Here is a 21128-nt window from a genome sequence, read left to right on the forward strand (position 1 = left end):
TGTGGGAAACCCCTTGCTTAGGAAGGACAAGGAAGTCACCTCGAGCCATACGGAAGGAGAAGAGAAGAGGCCATGGCATGAGGCTGCAGTACAGGCCTCTGATCAAGGGTCCTTTGGACTCAGAACCCTTTAAACTGTTCATCACCTGTTAATGGGGCACGGGCTTCCATACTGTGGGCCTCAGCATGCACAGGAAGCCACACAAAAAGAGGGAAGGGGGCCTGCAACACCTGAGAGTGATTCACTCAGACATTGCTGCAGGAGGTGGGAACACTTCTGCTCTGAGAGCATGCCGCAGGGCCCCAGTGGGAGGAGAAGGGTACTTTGGAGAGCATCAGAAACACTTGAGTTTCTCACACTGCATTTCCACACCACCTGGTTGAAGAGACCTCAAACGGCTCGTCTGGGCAATTTTTCTGTCCTAGCTGTCACTGCTCAGCTGTTCAGTCAACAGGGTCTTTCTTCAGCTGGCAGCACTGCCTAATGGGCAGAGCCCTTGGGAGAGAGTTAAAGGCCTCAGGTGGCCACTGGTACTGTCTCCACTGGCCGCTTGCTGGCTGACCAGCACCTCCTGGATTTCTCCTGTGCATCTCCTAGAGTTTGGAGGGTGATGCATAAGTATCACCTCCTCCCAGCCCCTCATTGAAACACTCCCCTGACAGGACTCTGGCACACTTTGGAGCACGGTCACATTCCCCTTGTAGTCTCTCTGGTTCTTTGTGCTCCCCTGTCTGTCTAGACCAGCTGTCTAACAGCTCACTGTCCAGCCTAGGGTAACAGTCTGGAGGTCCTCCGTTAGCTGATGGGGATATCAGGAAATCCAGATATAACTCACTCCATCTGAAGCAGGTACCCAAGACTATTTGGAGGATATTAAGTGACCCTCTCATCAGCAGGCCTATATAACAAACTGTGATTGATATCTTTCATCTCGCTGAAGTTAAGGTCAGCCTTCATGTCTCTCACTGTGTCTCTTCTGCTTTTGCTTTGGGAGGGCTCAGAGCCAACATGGGGGCTGCAGCCCTCTGCCAGTCTCCCAGGTACCACAGCAATACAGTGAATGAGCTGTCCTATGAGGAATAATCAATATTGCTGGCTTGATCCTGGGCTTGGCATGTCTCAGTCTAGATTTTCCTCTCTCCCCCTCTGGCTGGCTTGTCTCTTTGGACCGTCCCTGACTCTCCCTTTCTGCCAGTCCGCTTGGGCTCTGATCCTCAGGTCTCTAAAAGGACAACTGTTCGTTTTAACTCAGAAATGTTGCTAGGAAAAGCCTCATGGCCTCTCTCATACCTGCAGCCTCATGTAGCTGGGACCAGGACCTTTTAAGGACAGCAGTTCTCACCTTTCCCAAGCTGTGTTTCTTTTCCCAAATTAGGCTAAGAGAGGTGTTGCCTCTGAAAGAGGCAAAACATTGTAGGTCAGCTGATGGCTGGTAACTTGTGTCAGAGCTCAGGACACCTGGCACCTTGGTGCTGCTGACTATCACACACCCTGATAGCCAATTTGGCCTTAATGCCGTCTTCAGTATCTGTGCCCCACACTGCTGAGCCCTGCCTGAGAAAAGTCACAGCAGACTTTGGAGACCACATCCCTCTTCTTTGGCTTTCTTTCTTGGTCCCAGCTGACCACCTGTAGCACTGAAAAAAATACTGTCTAAGGAGAACATTTTTCTGAGTGTGAGCTCTAAAGAGAGGGCTGCTAGTGAAGTTTAACACCACCCTCACATCCAGGCTGGGAACAGCTGCGTACATACAGACTAACACAAAGGACTCATTGGACAGACTGCTCAGACAACAGATACAGAAGCCCAAAGTGCAGTATCCAGGACAGAACAGGAAGTCGAGCAGAGAAGCTGTTGGTAGACTGAGTGGCAGAGTGGCTTATTGCATTGCCTTCACCCCTTATGTGGGGATGGGCAGTGCAAACACACCAGCAAGTAGAGAGTGTCTGCAGGTATAACTTGGCTTTAGGCCTCTACAGCTCTGGAGTCTCTGGGGGCTCCTGTTGGAGTCCATGGAGAGAGGACACCTCTAGTGCCAGCTAATCCTCCCTGTGTTAGAAGTCTGGATGTCATCTCCAGACAGGTATGTAACCCTCCAGCACCGCGTGCTTCTTTTGCTTGACTGTCAAAGGAGCTCAGGACAACCATCTCCGACTTGAACGTCCAACTTTAAGATACTGAAGTTAGAGCAGATCAGTCTACTTGATTACATGAACTGCCAGCTTCAGGGAAGTAAACGATCATTTTTGTCAATTTTGAAGCTGCAACCTCAGCTGTAACCAGTCTCTCTATTGATGCTGGCCTAGCATCAATATTCCTCGTCCCATTGGAGTGTTAATGTGCTGAGAAGGTGGTTACCTAGTTCCTGGGGGACGTTCTGTCTCTGATTGCCTGCCTGTCTATGAATCTCACAGCCTGCTGCTTTTCCACCTCTCCATACCAGTTCTTTAGTTCCAAATAAGTGGTCCATGCTTTGGCACTGTAGCACTAGAGTTCCCTCTGAATCAGTGGTTTGTTGCATATGTGTTAAATTACAGTTGTTTTTAGCCCCTTCCAACAGTTTTTCATCCAAGAGCTTTCTAATTATCTGACAGTACACAGAGCTCCTGACCTTATCCTTGGCTGGATGTACATCTGCCTGTACAACAGGTCACAGTGACCACTGCTACCCGGGGGATGTCATTCAGAGTATCTGTAATTTCAGCCTTGGGCACATGGGGAAGCTTCCTTTGCGTTAGGTGGGCTGTGAAGCTGTGTGCACATTTCTCCTTTAGCTAGCCTGCAGCCCTTCTTTGTGGCTTGTACAAAAATTATGCCTTCCATCATGTTGAAATGCTCATTCCCGCCTGGCTGTTACACACGGCCAACGTTCCTTGATTTCCACAAGTATTTAATCTAACTACCACTGAGCTGCTAAAGAGAATGGATGAGATGACAAGGGCTTTTTCACATCCTTAATGTGTAAGCACAATGGCAGGAGACATTCCTTCCTTTGTGCTTCAACTGTTTGTGATCTACACAAAGAGGAGACATGTCCAAGTGTATGACAGGTGTGAGTTTTACTATCCCCCATGGCTAAGGCTCTTGAGTCCTTTCAATAGTGTCCATCTACTCAGCACTGGACCTGGGGGAAGAACATTTTGGTGATAAACTTATTTGAAAAATAGTTTCTTATCAAAAGACATGTTGGGGAGAATTAATTACTTTTGATTGAAATATCCTGCATTTTTTATGAAGAACTATACAGTGAAAACCAAAGTTGCTGGAACAAAAAAGTACCTAGTACTAGGTTTGAAGATCACAGGGGATTCAAAATCAAGAAAAATGAATCTCTGATGTTCCTAATGAAATAACAACTTATTCAACCAAAGATAGCTTTTTTGAAAAACAGAAATGTCTCACTTTTTAATAGAGGGAAGGGAAGGAAAAGTAAAGGAAAAGGAAAAGGAGAAAGAGGGAAGGTAAGGGGAAAGGGGAAGAGGAAGAACAGGACATGCCAGGACTTCATATGTTCCTGCATCTATGGCAGGCTTTGCCTGTTTCCTCAGGTCACCTGAAGCCTCCTTGCAGTCTTACTTCTGCCCCTAGATCCAGCGTTACAGGAGGGAAGGAGTGGGGGTTTCTGGATCTTGTGTGCCAGTGGTACTGACTCGCAGTAATATCTAATCTGTGAAACAAGAGAGAGGATGTTGGCCATAGTGTGCCTGACCATGCCGTACGAGGAGCCTTCTGGGAACCTACTGAAGTGGCTGAAAGTGGAAGAAAATGCTGTTGCAGGATTCAGTGACCACGGGAACCTGGCCAGGAAAAGCAGGCAAGGCTGCAGGTCAGCATTTAAGGGCATTGGCAGACCTACATAGTGGGATGAGGAGAACCACAGCCAGAAAACAGGGCTCCCCCAGCAGGAACCAGCACTGCAGCATTACCTAGGGCTGACTGGGGTGACTTCCATCCACAGATCTGAAAACAATGATGGTTTCATGGCTCCTGCCAGCTTTGCTTGACACAACAAAATGTGGTTTGTCCTTCATTTAGGAGGCACTGAAGTCTGATCTCAGCTCCTGCAAAAGGAGGGAGGAAGGCAAACTGTACTGTGAAGTTCCCTGGTGCCAAGACCTCACCACTCATGGCAAATATATTATATTCCATCACACGGAAAATCTTTGCTGTAAAAGCATAGTTTGCTGAAATGTGGAATTAACAACAATACTAAATGACGTGTGTGTGTGGGGGGGGGCTTTAGAACAATTCCTGCAATTCTGGTTAAATGAGCCAGCAGCCATTTGACATAAAGCAACAAACTCTTATTGTAAGACTGATGCATTTGGTATGTGTTCAGCTTTCTGGAGTTTTGAGAAGTACTTTCATGGCCTGTTCTGTTAGTGTGACTTCTAGAAGACTGGGAACTCTTCCAAACTAGGACTTGGGGACTTAAGCTCCACTGAGGAAAAAATAATAATTAAAAGGCTGCAGCATGGAGTGTTGTTGATTTTTGTTCCCCTGTGGTTTTGTTAAATCCTATCCAGGCATGTAAAGAACAATAATATTTTGGGAACGCCCGTTAGGAAACATTAGCCATACCCTCCCTTTCTTGAGGTTTGGAGTTGCTCCATTAAAGTGACTGAAGTCAGACAAGATGTTTCCACTTACATAAATGAAGGATCAGCTCTGTTGAAGCTGGAAACCCAGCTGCATTGTAGGAAATTTAAAAATGCAAGTTCTGCAGAAAAGAAAATGTTACAACTGTCCGAGCAGTTCTGTCTCTCCGCTTGCTCCGAAATCACTGGTAAACCCAGGAGAGCCTGGATCGCATAGGAAGCCATGGGTACGCGCCCTTCCCATGCAAAGCCTATTGTAAAACTCTAGGAAGCAAGTTGACTCCCACTCTTCCCCTCTACTGTCCCTGTGCAGCGAGTGGCACACACAGCCTGGATGCCAGCAGAGGTCTGGTCCTAAAGAATATTACAGTGCCAGACTAGCCACTGTACTGTCCATGTGAACAGCACATGCAAAACAGATCAAGTTCAGTCTGAAACGCAACCCAGGAGCCAGCAAAAGACATTGCATCTCCTGGGAGGCTTTGAGACAGGCAGTGTCTGCAGAAACAGCAGAAAGAGCCTTGGTGGAGCAGCTTGATGAGGGGAGGGTTGCGAAACAGTTTCCTGTTTACTTGCCTCTTGCTTTCTTCTCCGTTAACTAAGGCCTCTACCTTGCATACTGTTGCTCTTACCAGCAGCTGTTTTCCTTAGGACGCAGGTGGAGGGAATGGAAGCATGGCGAGCTGGGAAAGGTTGCAGTAATGCAGGTTAGGCCTGAACTTGGAGACCTGGGCCCAGGCCTGCCCCTGGCACCATCCCTGTTCCACACCAGGATGAGACCCAAGCACTTCCAATGCTTCCTCTCCCTGCATTGGAAGGAAACCGAGACTATGGGGAAGAAGGGAACCATTGCCACCCCAGCGAGGTCTTTGAAGCCCACAGCAAAGCATCCATCAAAGCACAGACCCAGCCAAGGGGAGCCAAGGGCAGAGCCAGCAGCTTGGCTGCATGAGGACATGCAGAGAGGATCCTTGCTCCTTTCACTTCCTCCTCCAGCTTTTTCCTCTGCAATATGCAATGCAGTGAAGAGTCAGTACAGGCCTGGCCTGGCCTTTTGGGTTTCCCAGACTCTGTGTTTCTCTGGGTGCTCTAGGGTACTGTGAGCCATCAGCTTTCCTCTGGCTGCAATTATCATGCTACTCTAGTACTGATAAACATTGCCTGTCTGGCCAACCCCAAAGCACAAGGCTGGGTTAAAGAAAACTTGAGATCTTGAAAAAAAAAGTTTCCTTTATTTACTTTTTGATCTTTGAGTCTTAAACATTTGTGCCTTTGTTTAGTTTTTGGTTCTGAGCCTTCCTAGTCATGGAAAAGGTCTCAGAACTAAAAGCCAAACTAACTGCAATGCTAAGAGTCTATTGAAAATTCAGATTCCAGCAAAGCCAGGCAGGGCTTTCGGTCACACAGCAACTAGCAGAGGCTTCATGAGCAAAACCTCAAGGGTGAGCAGCACTCAGTCTCTAGCACTCAAGTGCATATGTACACGAGTGTGTTTTGAGTGAGTAGGTCTCCAGAGTGTATTGGTGGCACTCTGAATGTGTGTGCACATGTTATATTGTGTATGACTGCAAGGGCTTGTGAACGCAACAGATATGCATGAGTGCATTTCTCTACCTTGTTTATATTTGTGTGTACAGCCTGCACGCAGGCATTTTGGGGTCAGTGGGAGGGGTTCATATGCTTGTTCCAGTGCAGCTGAGTTCCTAAGCAGGTGTGTGTTGTTTGCTGGGTAATATTTTCACGTGCACTTGAAGATATCAGCCTGTGCAGCTGTAGGTATGGACTAGGCTTTTATTTCTGTGTGTAAAATTCAGAAACTTGCACAGGCACCTACTGAGCCTGTGCTGCTGAGAAATCATTTCCATGTTTCTGCATGCGTGCAAGCAGGTGTGTGTATTTGCGCATGCATGCACATAAGGGGAACAAGAGTGTGTCTAATTCTGGAGACAATGACGGGCTCTAACCAACCATGACTCTCTGGCCCAGAGTGAAAGTGTAAAAAATGACTTCTGAAATGGCACTTGCCATACTTTAAGTGTCTGAGGACATTTACAGCGTGGCACTGTGGAAGTAATTAATGGGTCCTTTTTGCAAAGCGAGCATCCGGTACTGGAGGCAGGTAGGACTGGAGTCACACAGAAAGCCCAAGTCAATAAAGAGGAAGGTGCTCAGCTGAGGAACAAAAGCAGTGTGTGCTTGTCTTTGCAGATGCTAGAATGCAGAGTCCTCCCTTGGCAGGCTGCCCCAGTCAGTATCCTGTCTTTAGGGATTCTCTTTCTGTTGGGACACAGAAGAAAAGAGGATCTTGGCTGTGTCACCTTTGCCTTGTCACTGTCCCTCAGGGAGAGATTTTTGGAGGGGCAGCAGGTCATCTCCATGGCTCATGGGATTGCTGCCTTCATCCCCTCTCTTCAAAGGTACCAAGAGTGAACTTCCTGCCTCCTACATTTCCAGGGAGGACTCTGACCTAGATCTGCAGAGGAGAAGGAAAAGGATCTTTCCATGTTGCAAGGGGAGAAGACAGCATAAACATGCACTTTCCATCTGTAGCTTGGCCCTGCAACACATTCTCCAGTGCTTGCGAAGAGCTAAGCCTGGGCGCAGTAGGTACCATCACTTGCTGCCACAGAGGTTACAGCCCATCTAGGATCAACTCTAAAGGCAAGAAGGCTCTGCCCTGTGCTAAGCCACCCCTTGCTGCTCCTGTCTCGTTGCAGGCTAGTGTTTTCACAGTGTGGGTGGTAGGCAGGTCTGGCCTCGGGAGTGGACTGGGACATGTGCCCAGCCGACTTTATGCTCCCATAGGGAAAGGGACGCACAGAGGGATGCAAAAAACAAGCACCCAGTGGAAGGGCCCCCCTCTTTGCCCTCTTGGACAGAGCACTGTGAGAGGAGGGCTATACCAATCCCAGCACTACCTCCAAAGTGTCTGCTTGAGGGAATGGCCCACTCAGAGCACCCCTCACTTAGAGAGGTTTCTGTATCAACATCTCCTCAGGCTGCACACCCCATATTTCCAAGTGAGCTCACATTTGAGGAAAGGTTATTGTGGCAGGTGCTGCCTCTCCATCAATTAAACAGCTGTTGATCACACACAACTGCAGTGCCGCTGAGCACTCAGACTGTTAGCAAACATGTCTAGGAAGAACATGCAAGGAATGAATTGCTCCAGAAAGACTCCTCCCTGAAAAGTAACCTATAACCCTCTCTTGGATGTCCTATGAACCAGGCTCAACTCCAGCTCAAGTAGGAACACAAAGCCTCTGTGCCCTCATCAGAAGAGGCAAGGCAAAGCCTCCCTTGCAATTCAGATGCTCTGGTTAACCCTCAGTCGTCTTAGGGCTGCCGGGATACTGGAGTTTCTCTAAATGAGGCCCAGCCCCTCTCTGAATGTTAAAGAGGATCAGTCAAGATTGCTCAGTGGTTCAGGAAAAAAATGATGCCCTGTGACAGACTCTTAATCTTGAATGTCAGCTGCGGTTTGCTACAGTGAAGGAGGATCTGGAGCATAGGCTGGACCCAAGGAGCAGGAGAAATGAAGGCGAAAGCTGCGTGGGTGAGGGAAAAACTACTTAGGAGAGGCCGTTTTAAGAGGTGCTAGATCCCTGTGTCCTCAGCACCTACTTCTAGGATGTACTGAAGGGAGGACTGTGATGGCCCCTGCTAGCACTGGCAGATAGCTCTCCCTGGGGACAGGGAAGTTTCCCAACCCTGGGGTGTCTATGGGGACAGCCAGTTGCACAAGGTCTCCGTTGGAGAGCAGCTCAGACTCTATATAGGAGATGGGAATGTACCTGTAACTCAAGTCCTTTTCTCCTACCCTGCTTTCCTCCTGCTCCTTGTCATGGGCACAGCCCTGGTTTTGACCGGGGACACCCATGCTGGAGATTAAAGAGTGGCGCGGCAGAGATGTCCAGATGTCCCTTAGACTCAGGCTCTGAAACACTAACCATCGGTCGTACTCTAGCTCCACTGAGCACTAAACAGCTCTGGTGCTGGGGTATAGGGCATAGCCGGAAGCTGACGCTGGGAAGCGTGGAGGGAGAATAGCAAAGCCTCAAACCAGCTGTTTTTATTGCTTCTTTATATGGCAATGTTCCCTTGTCCTCTGCTGAGAGCTCCCAGCACTGCTCCTTCCCTTCCGTACTTCATGTGCCGCTCTACTAGGACTGCAGAGATTTTTGAAACCTCATCCACAGACCACGGAGTACAACAGCCCCTCCAAAAGCCCATCGTGGAGAGTAACCCCAGCTCCCATTTCTTGTAGCCCTCATGGCCAGGCCAGGGTCTTCATTGCTGTTCTTGTGATTTCACTGGTGCTGGTGCCTTGCAGGCAGCAGACTGTTGTGGATCTGATTCTTGGGATGTCGATGTACAAATGTCACATGCAGAAATCCCCGCGGTTGTTTGGGAAACTCACTTGCCCTCCCATTGAGCTTTACTCTGCATTTTATGTTCTCTTTCCTTAAATAAAGAACAAGAACTTGCCTATATAAGCCTACCAGCAGGTCCCTGACTGATTATTCTCTGTTAGCAGCACAATCCATGTCTGCGAAACTGCTGCTTGTCTCAGAGTGTCCTTCTAGCTCAGATGCTTTGCCAACCTCTGGAGGTTACACTTAACCTCTAATCTCAGGGGCTATTTGACCACACATCTTGGGCAAACTTTGCTGGGATGAAGGAAGAGCTGGTATGGGCAAGCCACCACTCAAGCAGAGATGTAATGGATGCTCTGGGGGCTCAAAATGGCCTCAGAGCTCAGCTCAAAGCTCATATTTTGTTTGAAACATGGCATTGCTTTGCAATTGAGAGGAAATCCAGGCATTTGAAAACATTCAGCAGCCTAAACTTAGAGCTCTGCTGTCTCAGCTGCTTGAGCAAAGGCCTCTGGACCGAGCTTAAAATAAGAAGCTTGTTTGTTGTCCAGGAGTAGGAAATTGTTGTTGTTTGACCTAGTAACAGTAGGTCTAAATGTGCTATACAGATCTGTGCTGTTCAACACCCCTGGCTCTGATGGGGCAAACCAGCCTTGCTTACACCAGGTGAAGTCTGGCCTTCCACCTGCAAAATGGAAGATAACTGCATCGTACTGCCTTTGCTTCCTCTTTCACTTCTATTCATGCACATGTAGGACTGGCCATTTAGGGGTACAGATCTCCAAAGTTGGGGCTTGGGTCCTCGGAGCAACAAGCCCATACACTTTTGAGGCTCCACCTCAAAGTACAAGCCCAAAGCATCTCAATATCAGGCTTCCTTGATCTCCTAGCTCTGGTTGCTATCTTGATCTGCCTCCATAAGGAATGTGCCAATTAGAAACCAACCTGACCCTAGTGCACTCCAAGGCAAGCCCTGACCACCTTGTCAGCTCCTGGCACACCAGGATGCTTGCCCATGTTCTTCCCCCTGCTGCAGGCTCTGTAGCTACTTCACAGGCAAAAAAAAAAAAAAAAAAAAAGTCTGTTTTCTTGAGTGGTTTTGCTGCTTAAGGGTTGAGTTCATGACCCGGAGGGGTGGGAGTGGGGGGGGGGGGAGCAGGATTTGAGGAGGTCTACTGTATCCCAGAGCCTACTTTCATGAAACTGGCAGGTTCCTAATAGTTTGAAACATTGCCAGATTGGAGTGAAACTGGCCCACGTGTTCAGGTACTTTAAGAAAAGGGAAGGAACATGCTGTTATAGGAGCTCTTCCCCTTAAGAAACAAAGCTAAAAGCACCTAAGCATTTGGGAGGAGCTCTTCCTGAACAATAAAGGGAGCTGAGCAGCCTACAATGTGGGCTCACTGAAGGCTGGAAAATGGAGGCTCTGCAGCTTAATTCACAACTGAGACATTTGGCTTCCATTTGAAAAACGGCCCCAAAACCTACACCAGCCTTCTGAGGGTTTGTTGTGAGAGGGAGCTGTTCTTCCCAGCCACGTCCCCTGGGGGTGGGAAGGAAATGTCCCATGTCAAGCTTTACAAAAGACCCTAGGCAGAGGAGCCAGTTGTGCTGCTGTGCCCCAGCCAGGCTGTGCCAGTCTCTCTCCCCTGCCCATGGTGCCTTTGCTATGGCTCCTGCCTTTAGGCATTAACCCTGGATGGTCCTGGACTCAGACACCACACCAGCTTGGGATAATGTGCCAAAGACCTCAGGTCTGGAGAAAGAGGGTGCAGTGTGTTCCTCTTGCCTGCCTTCCTGCAAAGATCCTCTAAGCAGTGACGGGAGAGGACCACAGCACAGTCAAGCTCCATCTCACTAATTCCACCGATCAGAAACATCAGATCATCCCTGCCAGCCCCTTGATCAGCCTTTGCCAGAGCTCCTAAATAAATCCAGGAAGGCTCGGGTTGTACAACTTCTCCAGTAACACCAACCAGGTGATTTGTGTTTCCACACGAATGCTCTTCTTTGTGCTGCTAGCAGGAGAGGCTTCGTGTCCCTGATTAGAATTGCAAGATCGGATGGCACTTGGCAGGATGCAGCAAAGAGCTGTGTTTATCCTGTACAATTGCTGCATGTTCCTCTGCCTCCTGCTGAACCACATCATCCAATTTCAAACTGAGTCTAGGAAATTGCAGGACTGAGTTAAGGTTTCTATGCTCCAGACAAGTCTGTGAACATGCAGAAAATTAATTCCTGACTGCAGATTTGTCCTGCTGCCCTGAGGTTAGTGTGCCTTTTAGGGTCACTTTAAGGATGGTGTTGGCTATGTGGCCTCTGCAGCATGGTGTATCTAGCCCGGAAAAGGGTGAGGAGGGGGAGGGGAAAGACATCAGGGATGCAGAGGCTGTGATGTATCCTCAAATATGATTTAGAAGAAAATTTGACTATTCACAAGAAATATCTTTCAATCAGATACTCTACAGCCATCCCAGAAGAGGTGGGGTGATAATTCCCAGCCATTTGCCACCTAGAACCGAACAAAACTTTTTAACTGCAGGAGCCTTTTAAGAAAACCATCTGCACATCACAAAGTCTAACCTGCTTTAGCTCAAAGCAAGCTGTCAGCACAGGTTGAACAAGTTTGATGCGGCAAGCGCGTCTGCAGCTGTCAGCTGCCAGAACAGCTTACCGAACCCAGAGTGTCTTTCTGACTCTCATGACTACCAGCAAATACAAACATCGACTCGTTCAGCTAGATTTCCTCTGCTGTTTCTTCTGTGTCCCCAGGAAGGAAGCACACAAGTCTCTCTCTGTGGCTGGACGGAGCAAGGCAACATGGCTTAGCCCCAGAGCACGTTCCCAAGGACCTGCTGAGAGCAAAGAGGAAGCTATGGCCTGAGTGACCTCTGGCCATATGGTAGACATATGCCCGCGAAACCAAAATGTAAAGGGTCTCTGATGGCATGAATACCCATATGCTGAGCTGGAACTGGGGTCTACCTGCCCTACCGCAGGTCCAGCGGTACTATTAAGTTTCAGTTACCCACTCACTGGAGCCCATTCATGTCAGGATAGAGGGCCTATAAAAAGGCAGCATGAACAAAACTGTATTCTTCTGCCAAAATTGATGTTGTCTCATTTATATGAGACAAAACGTAATATGAATGTATAAGATATGAATATATATATTTATTTATAACTCCTGTATATTGCAGCTGTCTGATGTCACCTGCGAAAGTGAGCCAAAAAGCTTGTTTGGTTGAACCCCTTCTTCTTAGAAAAGCATCGAGTCTGCATTTTAAGCACTGAGCGACAGAGAATCTCCCTTTCTCCAACTGCTTTTCTCAACGGTGGATTACTCATGCTGTTAAAGGCAGTTTGTTTGTTTGTTTGTTTTTTCACTTAATTCAAATTAGAAGAGGTTGGCTTTGGCTTCTAGCTACCACTACTTCTATCCTTTCTATGCTTCTTGATTAATAAGCCCTTTGCTATTTCCACACTGCAATCAAGACACTCTCAATCTTTCCCACACGCTGAATAGCCTGGGCTTCTCAAGTCTCTTGCTGCAGGAGAGGATTTCTGGGCTGGGGAGGGGGCAGTTCTGTGTCTCTGCTCTAGCTTCTCTAATCTGCCATATCTTGAAGCAAGGATGCCATAAGGACCCAACCCTGCTTGTTCTCTTCCTAGCCCCTCAGCACTGATCTGCTTTGCCCTTATTGACTCCTGACTACTGGCAGGATGGGGAGAGCTCAGCTTCTGAAAGGCAGGGCAGGACTTTTATGGAACAACCAGGCATTTCTGCCTAGTCTTGCAGCATCCATAATCTTTCCTGAGAAAGCATCCCCTCAACCCTCCCAAGCCCCTGGGCACTGGCTGATTGCCCAGGCACCCCATCTCTGTGCCTCACCACCAGTCAGCCCCTCTTTTGCCAAGGACTGCAGTGTTTTAGTTCCCCGGAGCAGAGCCCATTACCAGCCAGGGGAAGAAGAGGTAGCTAGGCTGGCAGAAGGAAGCCTTTTATATTCCTCCCAGGGAATCACAGGATCCCTGGCAGAAAGTCAGTTCACCAACTTTGCTGACTTCCTGGCAGTTAACACCCTCTGGCTCAGTCTGAGAGTGGCAGGAACCTTCCCAGCAAATATAGGAGCTTCTCTATCCAGTTTGATTTCCTGGAGGGCTAGGGGAAAAGTATCGCTTTTTGGTTTTGCTGCAAGTTATGCACATGGTTTCCATAGCCTGGTAGTGTGTTGTCACAGGCAAAGCTGTTCGCATTCCTCATGCTCCCGTCAGCCAAGGAAGTGACACGTCCTGTGAAGGGCTCAGCATGGACCTCTGTATGAGCCCTTCATGCGCTGCTTCAGTGAATTAAGGAGCTATGTGCAATACTAACATGAACTATTACTATTTTCTTGCCCATCAGCTTTACACTGAATCATTCCTTCGGTCTCTGCAGGGAGGAAAACTGAAGCTTTGGGGGGAGATGACTTGTCTGTGTTCATCCATGAGGAGAGGAGCAGAGCCCTGATACAACACAAACACTTCTTCTGAAGGGAGTCCTCTCAAAGAGGGGCTGAGGCCAGAGCTAGGAGATAAAAACGTTTTCAGATTTTTCTCTATGGGTGGCAGAAGTGTCTGACGGAGACAGATGGGTTTTGACTCTTTTTTTATGGGTAAGGCTGTTCAGTTCCTGGAATTTTTGTGCAGAACAAGAATGAGCCACCCTGGTGTAACCAGCAATCTTGTGGGCAGAGTGCCTGCCTGACTGAGTTCATGTTCTGCCTGATTTGAATTTGGGATCTTATTTTGGGTTATATGGTTTTCTGGGGACCTCTAAATGAAAGGGTGAGTTACATTACCTCTCGGGGAGAAAACAAGCTTTGAAAGATCAAAACCCCTTTCTGAAAACAGAACCTTTGGTTTCTGGTGAGTTCAGCAACTGTAGCTGCAGTCTTGGAAAGCTTTACAATGAAACTAGATGCCTTTTGAAAGGACATTCTCATTCACTGTGGTCCATGCTCTTCGATAAGGGGCCAGATACAACACTAGAACACCTTGGAAAGTTGTGCATTTGCAATTATTTGGTAGACCATTAAGCTGTATCTGACATGTGGGCTTCTCATGCTATCCTAAAAACCATCTTCAACAAGGACAAGGTGGTAGGTGGTTTGGCATCTGGGGCTGGATTCAACTTGCAGGCATCTAGCTTATAAACAGTCCCTCTGGCTCATTCACAGCAGGACTTCCTTCAGTAAAAGCTGATGACTGCTTGGTACAGGTCAGATTAAAATAATCACAGGGATCCCTCCCAGCCTGGGCTTTTGCAAATGCATGATTAAACCCACAATGCACATGCAGCCCATTCTGATTTACTCTGGGTGCACAGTGCAGTCTCTGTCCAAGCATGGTACATGTGCACTTCCTTAGAGGTGCCAGCCCTACTGTGCAGGGGCAAAGCTACCAACAGCCGAGCTGGGAGCACCTGGCATGTCTCCAAAGCACTGGACCTCTTGTGCATGTGGCGTAGCATTGCTTACAGCCTAGATAAGAGCAAGCTGCTGCTGCCTGCATCTCTAACAGGATCTACTGCTATGCTTTAGTAGCTGGGAGTCACAGGCAGCACATCCCTTAATCCAGTTCTGCTCTGGCCTGAAAAACAGGGCCATGCCAACTGCTTGGGAAGACAGAGTCACCTCCCAGTTCAACATCCTGAAGCAGTGCGGGAGGAGGGAAGGACACTGAACGAGTCTTGATTTTTTCACTTGAGCCCCGTTGGACATCCTGGAAGGTGCTGAGGGGGGATCATAAAACCAATAACACGACAACTGAATAGTGCCACATTTTTTTGAAACAGCCCAGCCCACAGACTATCCACTGCGGTCCAGCAGGCAGCTAAATACTTAGAAACACATAGAAATGCAGGCACATGCCCTGGAAAAGGAGCAGCCGGTAAAACAGGCATCATCAGGAAAACACCTTCTGTACTGTCGTCTTTAAACCCTTGAGGCTGAGAAATCTTCCCAACTTACTTCAGTCATTCCCTTCTCTTTTTGCTCAGCTTAACTGACTGAATGGCTTGCCATGACTGCTCCAAGGATGAGAACCTCAGTTAGATTTTTTTTTTCCATGCCGGAGAGGAACCCTCACCATTTCTCTGCAGATTGTCTCTCCTAAGGATCAAGTTACCCATGCTCTCCTTCCAGCTATGGGCCATAGCAAAATCACAGTCTATTGTTAGATATAGGCAAAACAAGAAGTAAACCCACACTCATCACAACAGCCTTCCACTAGAGAGTTAGATCTCAACAAAAGTATTTTTTACACAAGGCATCAGTTTTGATGAAGACTGACAGACTCTGAAATGACTTGATACAAAACTGTTCTGCTCCGATACTATTTCATTTTGAGTATTAGGTTTAACAGCCCAAATCACGTAACCTGACAAGATCAAAACCACCCGTATGATGACTTTGCCATTATGGTCTCTCCCAAGGGAAAAATGTTTCATCCTGTGAGATCAATTTTTCAGAGGGGAAACGCAAACATTAGAACACTAGCATTTCTCACCCGACAGGAATTTCTTTTTCCAATCCGTCCTAATTACTAACAAATAGAAAAATCTTTAATTAAAAACAAAACAAAACACAACACACACACACAAGCAAGCCTGGAGTTCACTCCCTTCCCCCCTTGTTAAAAGCATTTAAATTCTGTCCTTCAGCCTCTCTTCCTCCACACAGAGCTCAAGTTCCTTTTTCTTTTTCTTTTTTAATCAGGTTGTCATTTCCTCCTCAAAATACTGTTGCAATGAGGAACAGGCCTTTATAAAAATACCATTTCTCCTTCCCCTTCTTCAGAGCAGAGAGACTGCCTTGCTGTAAAGTTTTTGCTTTCCTTGCATAGCAGAAGACTTCAGCCCTCCCGCCTCTTCAGAACCCAGTTGTAAACCTTCCTCCCAAATCAGCCCCAAACAGAAATCTCTCTGGCTGGCATCCAACTGACAAAATGATCCTTAGCTTCCTGCAACAAGAGCTTCACAGAAGCTGCTTGAGAAGCAGCTGGGGGTGGAGTAACAGAGGAGGGCTGAGGGAGGTTGGTGGGTGTAAAGGAGCTGAGACGTGGCGCGGCAGTGGAGAAGAACTGGACAGGCGAGGGGCAGCAGGCAGTGGTTGAGGTATGTGGTGAGGAGGAGTGTGGCTGGCTGTGACCGCTGCTGCAGGCTGACAGCTTGCAAGCTCCTGCTTGAATGATGAGGACCTCATCCAGGGCTGACCTGCAGACAGGGGGTACTTTTGGACTAGACCACTTGCATCTCTGCAAGGGATAGGCTGGCTTGCAATTTGACCGAGCTCAAATGGAAGAGAGGGTTCCATGAGGAGCTACCATCAGAGCAAAAGGGGGTCAGAGCAAGGCAAGAGGGTCCCAAGAAGTCTGTCTACCTTCCCCTTCCTTTCAATGCAGATACATCACTCCCTGCCCAAATATCTCTACTATTGCCTGCTCGAGAAACACCTCTGTGTGCATGCAGCATTTAAAAAGGCACTACCTCCTTTTCACCTCAGCACATGAACACAGAGGCAAGTCTTTTTTGTTCCTTTATTACACATTGCCCAGGCGTGGTAAAGCAGCAGCCAGCCCCAGGCCCACAGGCAGACCATAGAGAGCTGTGATTAGAGAGACCTTAGCAAGAGATTGCCCAAGTGGCACAGATTTTCATTTTCAGTAAAGACTTCCTTTAATCTGTGAAGTCATAGCTGTGGCTGAACCCAACTGCCACCCACTGGAGCAGTCAAACCCCATCCCTCTGAAGCCCACATCACCATTTTACTCTGAAGGAAAGATGAAGGTACTTTTTTGACAGACCTTGAACTAGTTTGAGAGATGTACAAGCATTTTACACCCTGTAGCATGTAAAGCCTTTTCCCTCCCTGCCCACCCCGCCTCCCTCCAAATACATGTGAATAGAGTATGTCTCAGCCCCTCTCCAGCCCACCCCAGCCCACCCCCCCCCCAAATCCCCAAGGCATCCCAACAACAGCAGCAATGCTTTAAATCGGAACTGCAAACACAGGGTGCGTCTTTGCCTAACCTTCCCAAGCACTGACAGTCTAAATGCTAAGCTGCTTACATGGGCTAATGGCAATATATCTGTGCTGCAAGGCTTCATCTTAGCCCCCCCGCCACCAACTCTCCTCTCTGCTTCCCACCTTCCTCCATGTCCTTAAACCAACACTTCCCCACTGGAACTCCTTGGCACATCAAATACAGTGCATACGGCAAGTTCCCCAGGTAGCTGCACGACATAGTGCTTGTGAGAGCTGGAGTTCAGTGTGACACAGACGAGTTTATCTGGCTGCGCGAGTCCCAGACCCATACACGGTTTGGTGTACCCCCCCCACACCCTCCCTCCCGCCCAAACATAGATACAATAGTGTCCAAGTCCACAAATCCGGGGAGGGTTGGGAGCTACAGTTGGCTACTGCAGAAGTCGGAGACAGGGAAGAAGGTTGGTGTTCAGCAACTGCTACAAGGAAGAGCCCAATAGGTTCAACTTGGAAGATGGAGGAGAAACAAAACAAACAAACAAAACCCCCAAGAATAAACTCAAAAGGAGGCAAAGGGGGGAAACTTGGGGTTCAAGGGTCTGATGTCTACTCTCTAAAGGCAACAGCCAGCACAGGAGAGGAAAGGGAGAGTTGGTGTTCGGTGTTTTGGTTTTTTTTTTTTTTGGTGTCACTCACGATAGAAAACATATTCGGTGTAAGAGGTCCAGATCTTGTCATCTGTCTGGTCATGGGCGAAGGCACAGGTGCCTGTGGAGTTGCAGGCCACCATGTGGAAGCCAGCATCAGCCAGTTTGTCGAAGGCTTGCTCCAGGAAGGTGAACTTGAGGTAGTACCTGGAGGTGTACCTCTCTGGGGGCCTGTCTGGGTCCCTGCTCTCATTCAAGGTATCCCCAAAGACTTCCTTGGCCAGTGATGTCTTGCCACAAACCATGATCCGCGCCACCCTGCGGAATTTGGCATCCGTCTGGCTGTCCCTGCCCAGGGTGTAGGAGCCCCGGTAGCCAATGGTGATGAAACCTGACCTGCGGATTTCAGTGCCAACAGCGCCCGTGCTGGTGGTGACTGAGCCCCCAGGGGCACCAGCTACAGCACTAGTGAGTGTGGCACCGGCAGAAGCTAGATTGCGAGCGGCATCAGCGTTGGGTGACAGCTCCTCTGGGTCACTTTGGCATGGATCGTCTCCAATAGAGTTCTGTTTGCTGAGCTTGGGGGCCAGCATCTTCACAAGCTCTGGCAACATGAAGTACTCGGCTTCTCGCTGCAGACGGCTCCTCTCTGGGAAGTGGTCAGGCAGCACTAGCTGCTGGTCCCTCATATAATCCAAGATGTAACGGAAGAGGAAGCCATCTCGATCCACGAAGAACCGTCCCTTGCTGTCACGGGCCAAGGAGCGGATGTTCTTCTGTGTGAACATCTCCCAGAGCAGTGAGCCAGGCACACTGACCAGTGTGGGATGGCGGGTGATATAGACTTGTCCACCCACATTGAGTTCAATGATCTCAGGGAAAGGGAAGTCCTCGTTGGGTTTGGCACAGCTTGCACTGTCTGCCAGAGCCATAGTGATCTACCACTTCCTTCCAACCTGGGGAAAAAAAAAAAAACCCAAAAGCAGCAATGTGCTGATGTTAAGCCTGCCACAGTATGCAGCCCATCATCCTACTGATCCCAAGCCCTTTCCGTAAGCAAGCACTGCAGGATCAGGCCTATGCCTCTCTGCTGTCTCTCTGGGAGTCTGGCAGGCAGCTCTTTTCCCTCATAATCTCTGGCTGCTGGAGGGGCAGCTGGAATAAACAGCATTATCTAAAGCAGCCTGAACTTCCCCGCTACAAGAAGGGAAGAATATTGCCTGCCAGAGGTGGTTCTTTGAACATGACACCTCCTCCATCTTGTGAGGGTCTGCTCCGAGGGCTGGGGGTTCGCCATGGTTGCTGATGAAGGACAGATGATGCTGTATTGTTGCTAATAACAGGAAACTAAGGACTGTCACACCCTGGGTCTGGCCAATGACCTGCCTAACCCAACATCCTGCTGGTCAGGCTGAGCGCGCCAAGGAAGAACTGCATTATGCTACAGTCTTCCTGCTGCACTGGTGAGCAGGAGGGGAGTTTAGAGCCCACACAGGGAGCGCCCACGGCTTTGCCAGAAAAGGAACACTAGATATAGCCATGAAGGACAGAGTGACAGTATTTTCTGGCACTCCTACTCCATCCTTGCTCCTGGAAAGTACCCAATGGAGACTCAGGGCCAAGCTGAGACCAGTGAAAGATGACAGAATATCTCCAAGGGTCTGGGACCAAGTCAAATAGTGATACAGCCTTGGGCCAGATGCCATGTATTTATATATTTTCCAAAGCCAAGCCAATTGACTCCTAGACTTCTCCTGATACCACCAAACAGCACTTATATAAACCTGGCGCAGCAGACGAACTGATGATCCATCCTGGCCAAGCCATGCTCTGTGCAAGTATCTGTTTGGGAGACCACAGGGAGCAGGGGTTTCCCTGCTACACCCCTAACTACCTGGCAGGGTTGGCCTGGAGCTCTGCCCTGTATAACGTTACTGCAGCCCTGAGACTGCTTTTAAGTAGAGCTAGCTGCCTGTACTCCCCATGGACTGGTCCAGTAGCCAAGAAGTAACAGTAGCCTAGCACTGTGCTTATCTCCAGCCACACTGTTTCATAGGAGCAGCATAAAAGGATCCTAATGCAGGATGCAGAGGAATGAAAGAGCAAAGATAAAACTCCCATTCTGTGGGCACTCTTGGGTGGGAAGAGCCAACTTTGCAGTTCATGACCACGTGGCTACTCCCAGCTCTTAGGAGGGGGATGTTTAGAGAGAATCCCTTTTGAACAAGAAGCAAGTCAGTCATTGGGCTCACCCCCAGTGACAAGGGGCTCAGCTCTTTGCCTGCTTTGACACACAAGCCTCTGCAAAGGGAGAGAGTGCAAAGATCGGAAGGAGGATCAGTGAGGTCCACTCAGCTTCCAGCTTCCCAGACCTGCTCCCTCTGTGGCTTTTAGTCCCAGGTCCCTTTCTTCAGCGATGCACACACGCTGCTGTTTCTCTTTGCCCTAGGGAGGCTATGCAGTTACAGAAGCCCAAGCAGGAGCCTGCCTATGCCTTGAGCACTTTTGGCAAGAGCTGGCAGGCAAGCGTTACTTACCACCCTTTGTCATGGGTGGCAGTGCCAGAAACTGAAGGACTGCAGCTGGATTTCCCACAGCTGGGTGGGAGTTTGTGGGGTGGCACAAAGGAAGCCCTAAGTGACTAGCCGTTTCATGCACAGAGCATATCTGCTTGCAGACTGCAATCCTTCCCCAGATCAAACGTAGAGGGAGTGGGACACCAGTGAAGGAAGACTATTTTTATATGGCCCCGACTCAGAGCAGAACCCGGCTCAACATAAGGAAACCACCGTCGTGGCTTGAGCCAAAGCTCCTCCAGGAGCTGGAGAGACTACCCTAGCCATCTTCCAGGGCTGAGAGCTGGGCACTGCTGTTCCCTGCTACGTACACCAGCTTACGTGCACCAGCCCATACCTTGCCCACACCCTGCCCCATCCCAGCGGGCTCTGGAGCTTCCTGGGACAGAGTGGAGATCGAGGATGGTCTGCTTTCCAGCCCGGAGGATCCCAGCCGTGCCCTGAGGTCCGGAGCTGTAGATCCACAGCTTTTACCGGCTGCGCCCAGAGGCGGCGGGTGTCCTGCTGCCCGCTGCCGGGGAGAGGGGACCCCGAGCCACGTGTGGGTGGCAGGGCCGCCGCCAAGGGACAAAGCCCTCCCGCCGGCTGGTGTCAACCAGCAGCGGGGGAGTGCTGGGGTGGGGTGGGGGGAGAGCAGGGACCACCGCCGCCCGCCCCGAGGGGACCGGCCCCGGCCCCGACGGCCGCCGCCGCGCTCCGAAGCGCCGGGCGAGCGGCGCAGAGTCCCGCTCCGCTCCGACCTCTCCCGGCAAGCGGCGCCCCGTTACCTCCGCTCCGCTCCGCTCCGCTCCGCTCCCCCGGGGCTGGGCAGCCCGGCCGTGCCGTGCCGCGCCGTGCCGTGCCGCGCCGCGCCGTGCCGTGCCGCGCCGTGCCGCGCCGCGCCGTGCCGCTCCGCTCCGCTCT

At 49.6% G+C, this 21128-nt stretch overlaps 1 protein-coding gene across 2 annotated transcripts; it reads right to left on the reverse strand.

Moving 5' to 3' along the window:
• Window positions 1-16539: 16539 nt before the first annotated feature.
• Window positions 16540-21128, reverse strand: LOC104154219 (BTB/POZ domain-containing protein KCTD12). 2 transcript variants are annotated; one of them, XM_068957031.1, is made up of 2 exons: window positions 20993-21128; window positions 16540-18605 (listed from the first exon to the last, which is right to left on the reverse strand). In XM_068957031.1, the coding sequence occupies exon 2, from the start codon at window positions 18579-18581 to the stop codon at window positions 17691-17693; it is 891 nt and encodes a 296-aa protein (XP_068813132.1). In that variant the 5' UTR covers window positions 18582-18605; window positions 20993-21128; the 3' UTR covers window positions 16540-17690. The 2 variants fall into 2 exon arrangements, with proteins under 2 accessions (XP_068813132.1, XP_009688812.1); XM_009690517.2 differs by lacking the exon at window positions 20993-21128 and adding an exon at window positions 20563-20962.

Source organism: Struthio camelus, chromosome 11 (genome assembly GCF_040807025.1).
Source record: "Struthio camelus isolate bStrCam1 chromosome 11, bStrCam1.hap1, whole genome shotgun sequence".
Lineage (NCBI taxonomy): Eukaryota > Metazoa > Chordata > Aves > Struthioniformes > Struthionidae > Struthio > Struthio camelus.

Excerpts from the sequence above, each read along its gene's own strand:
- LOC104154219 (XM_068957031.1), bottom strand. The coding sequence starts at position 18,581 with ATGGCTCTGGCAGACAGTGCAAGCTGTGCCAAACCCAACGAGGACTTC.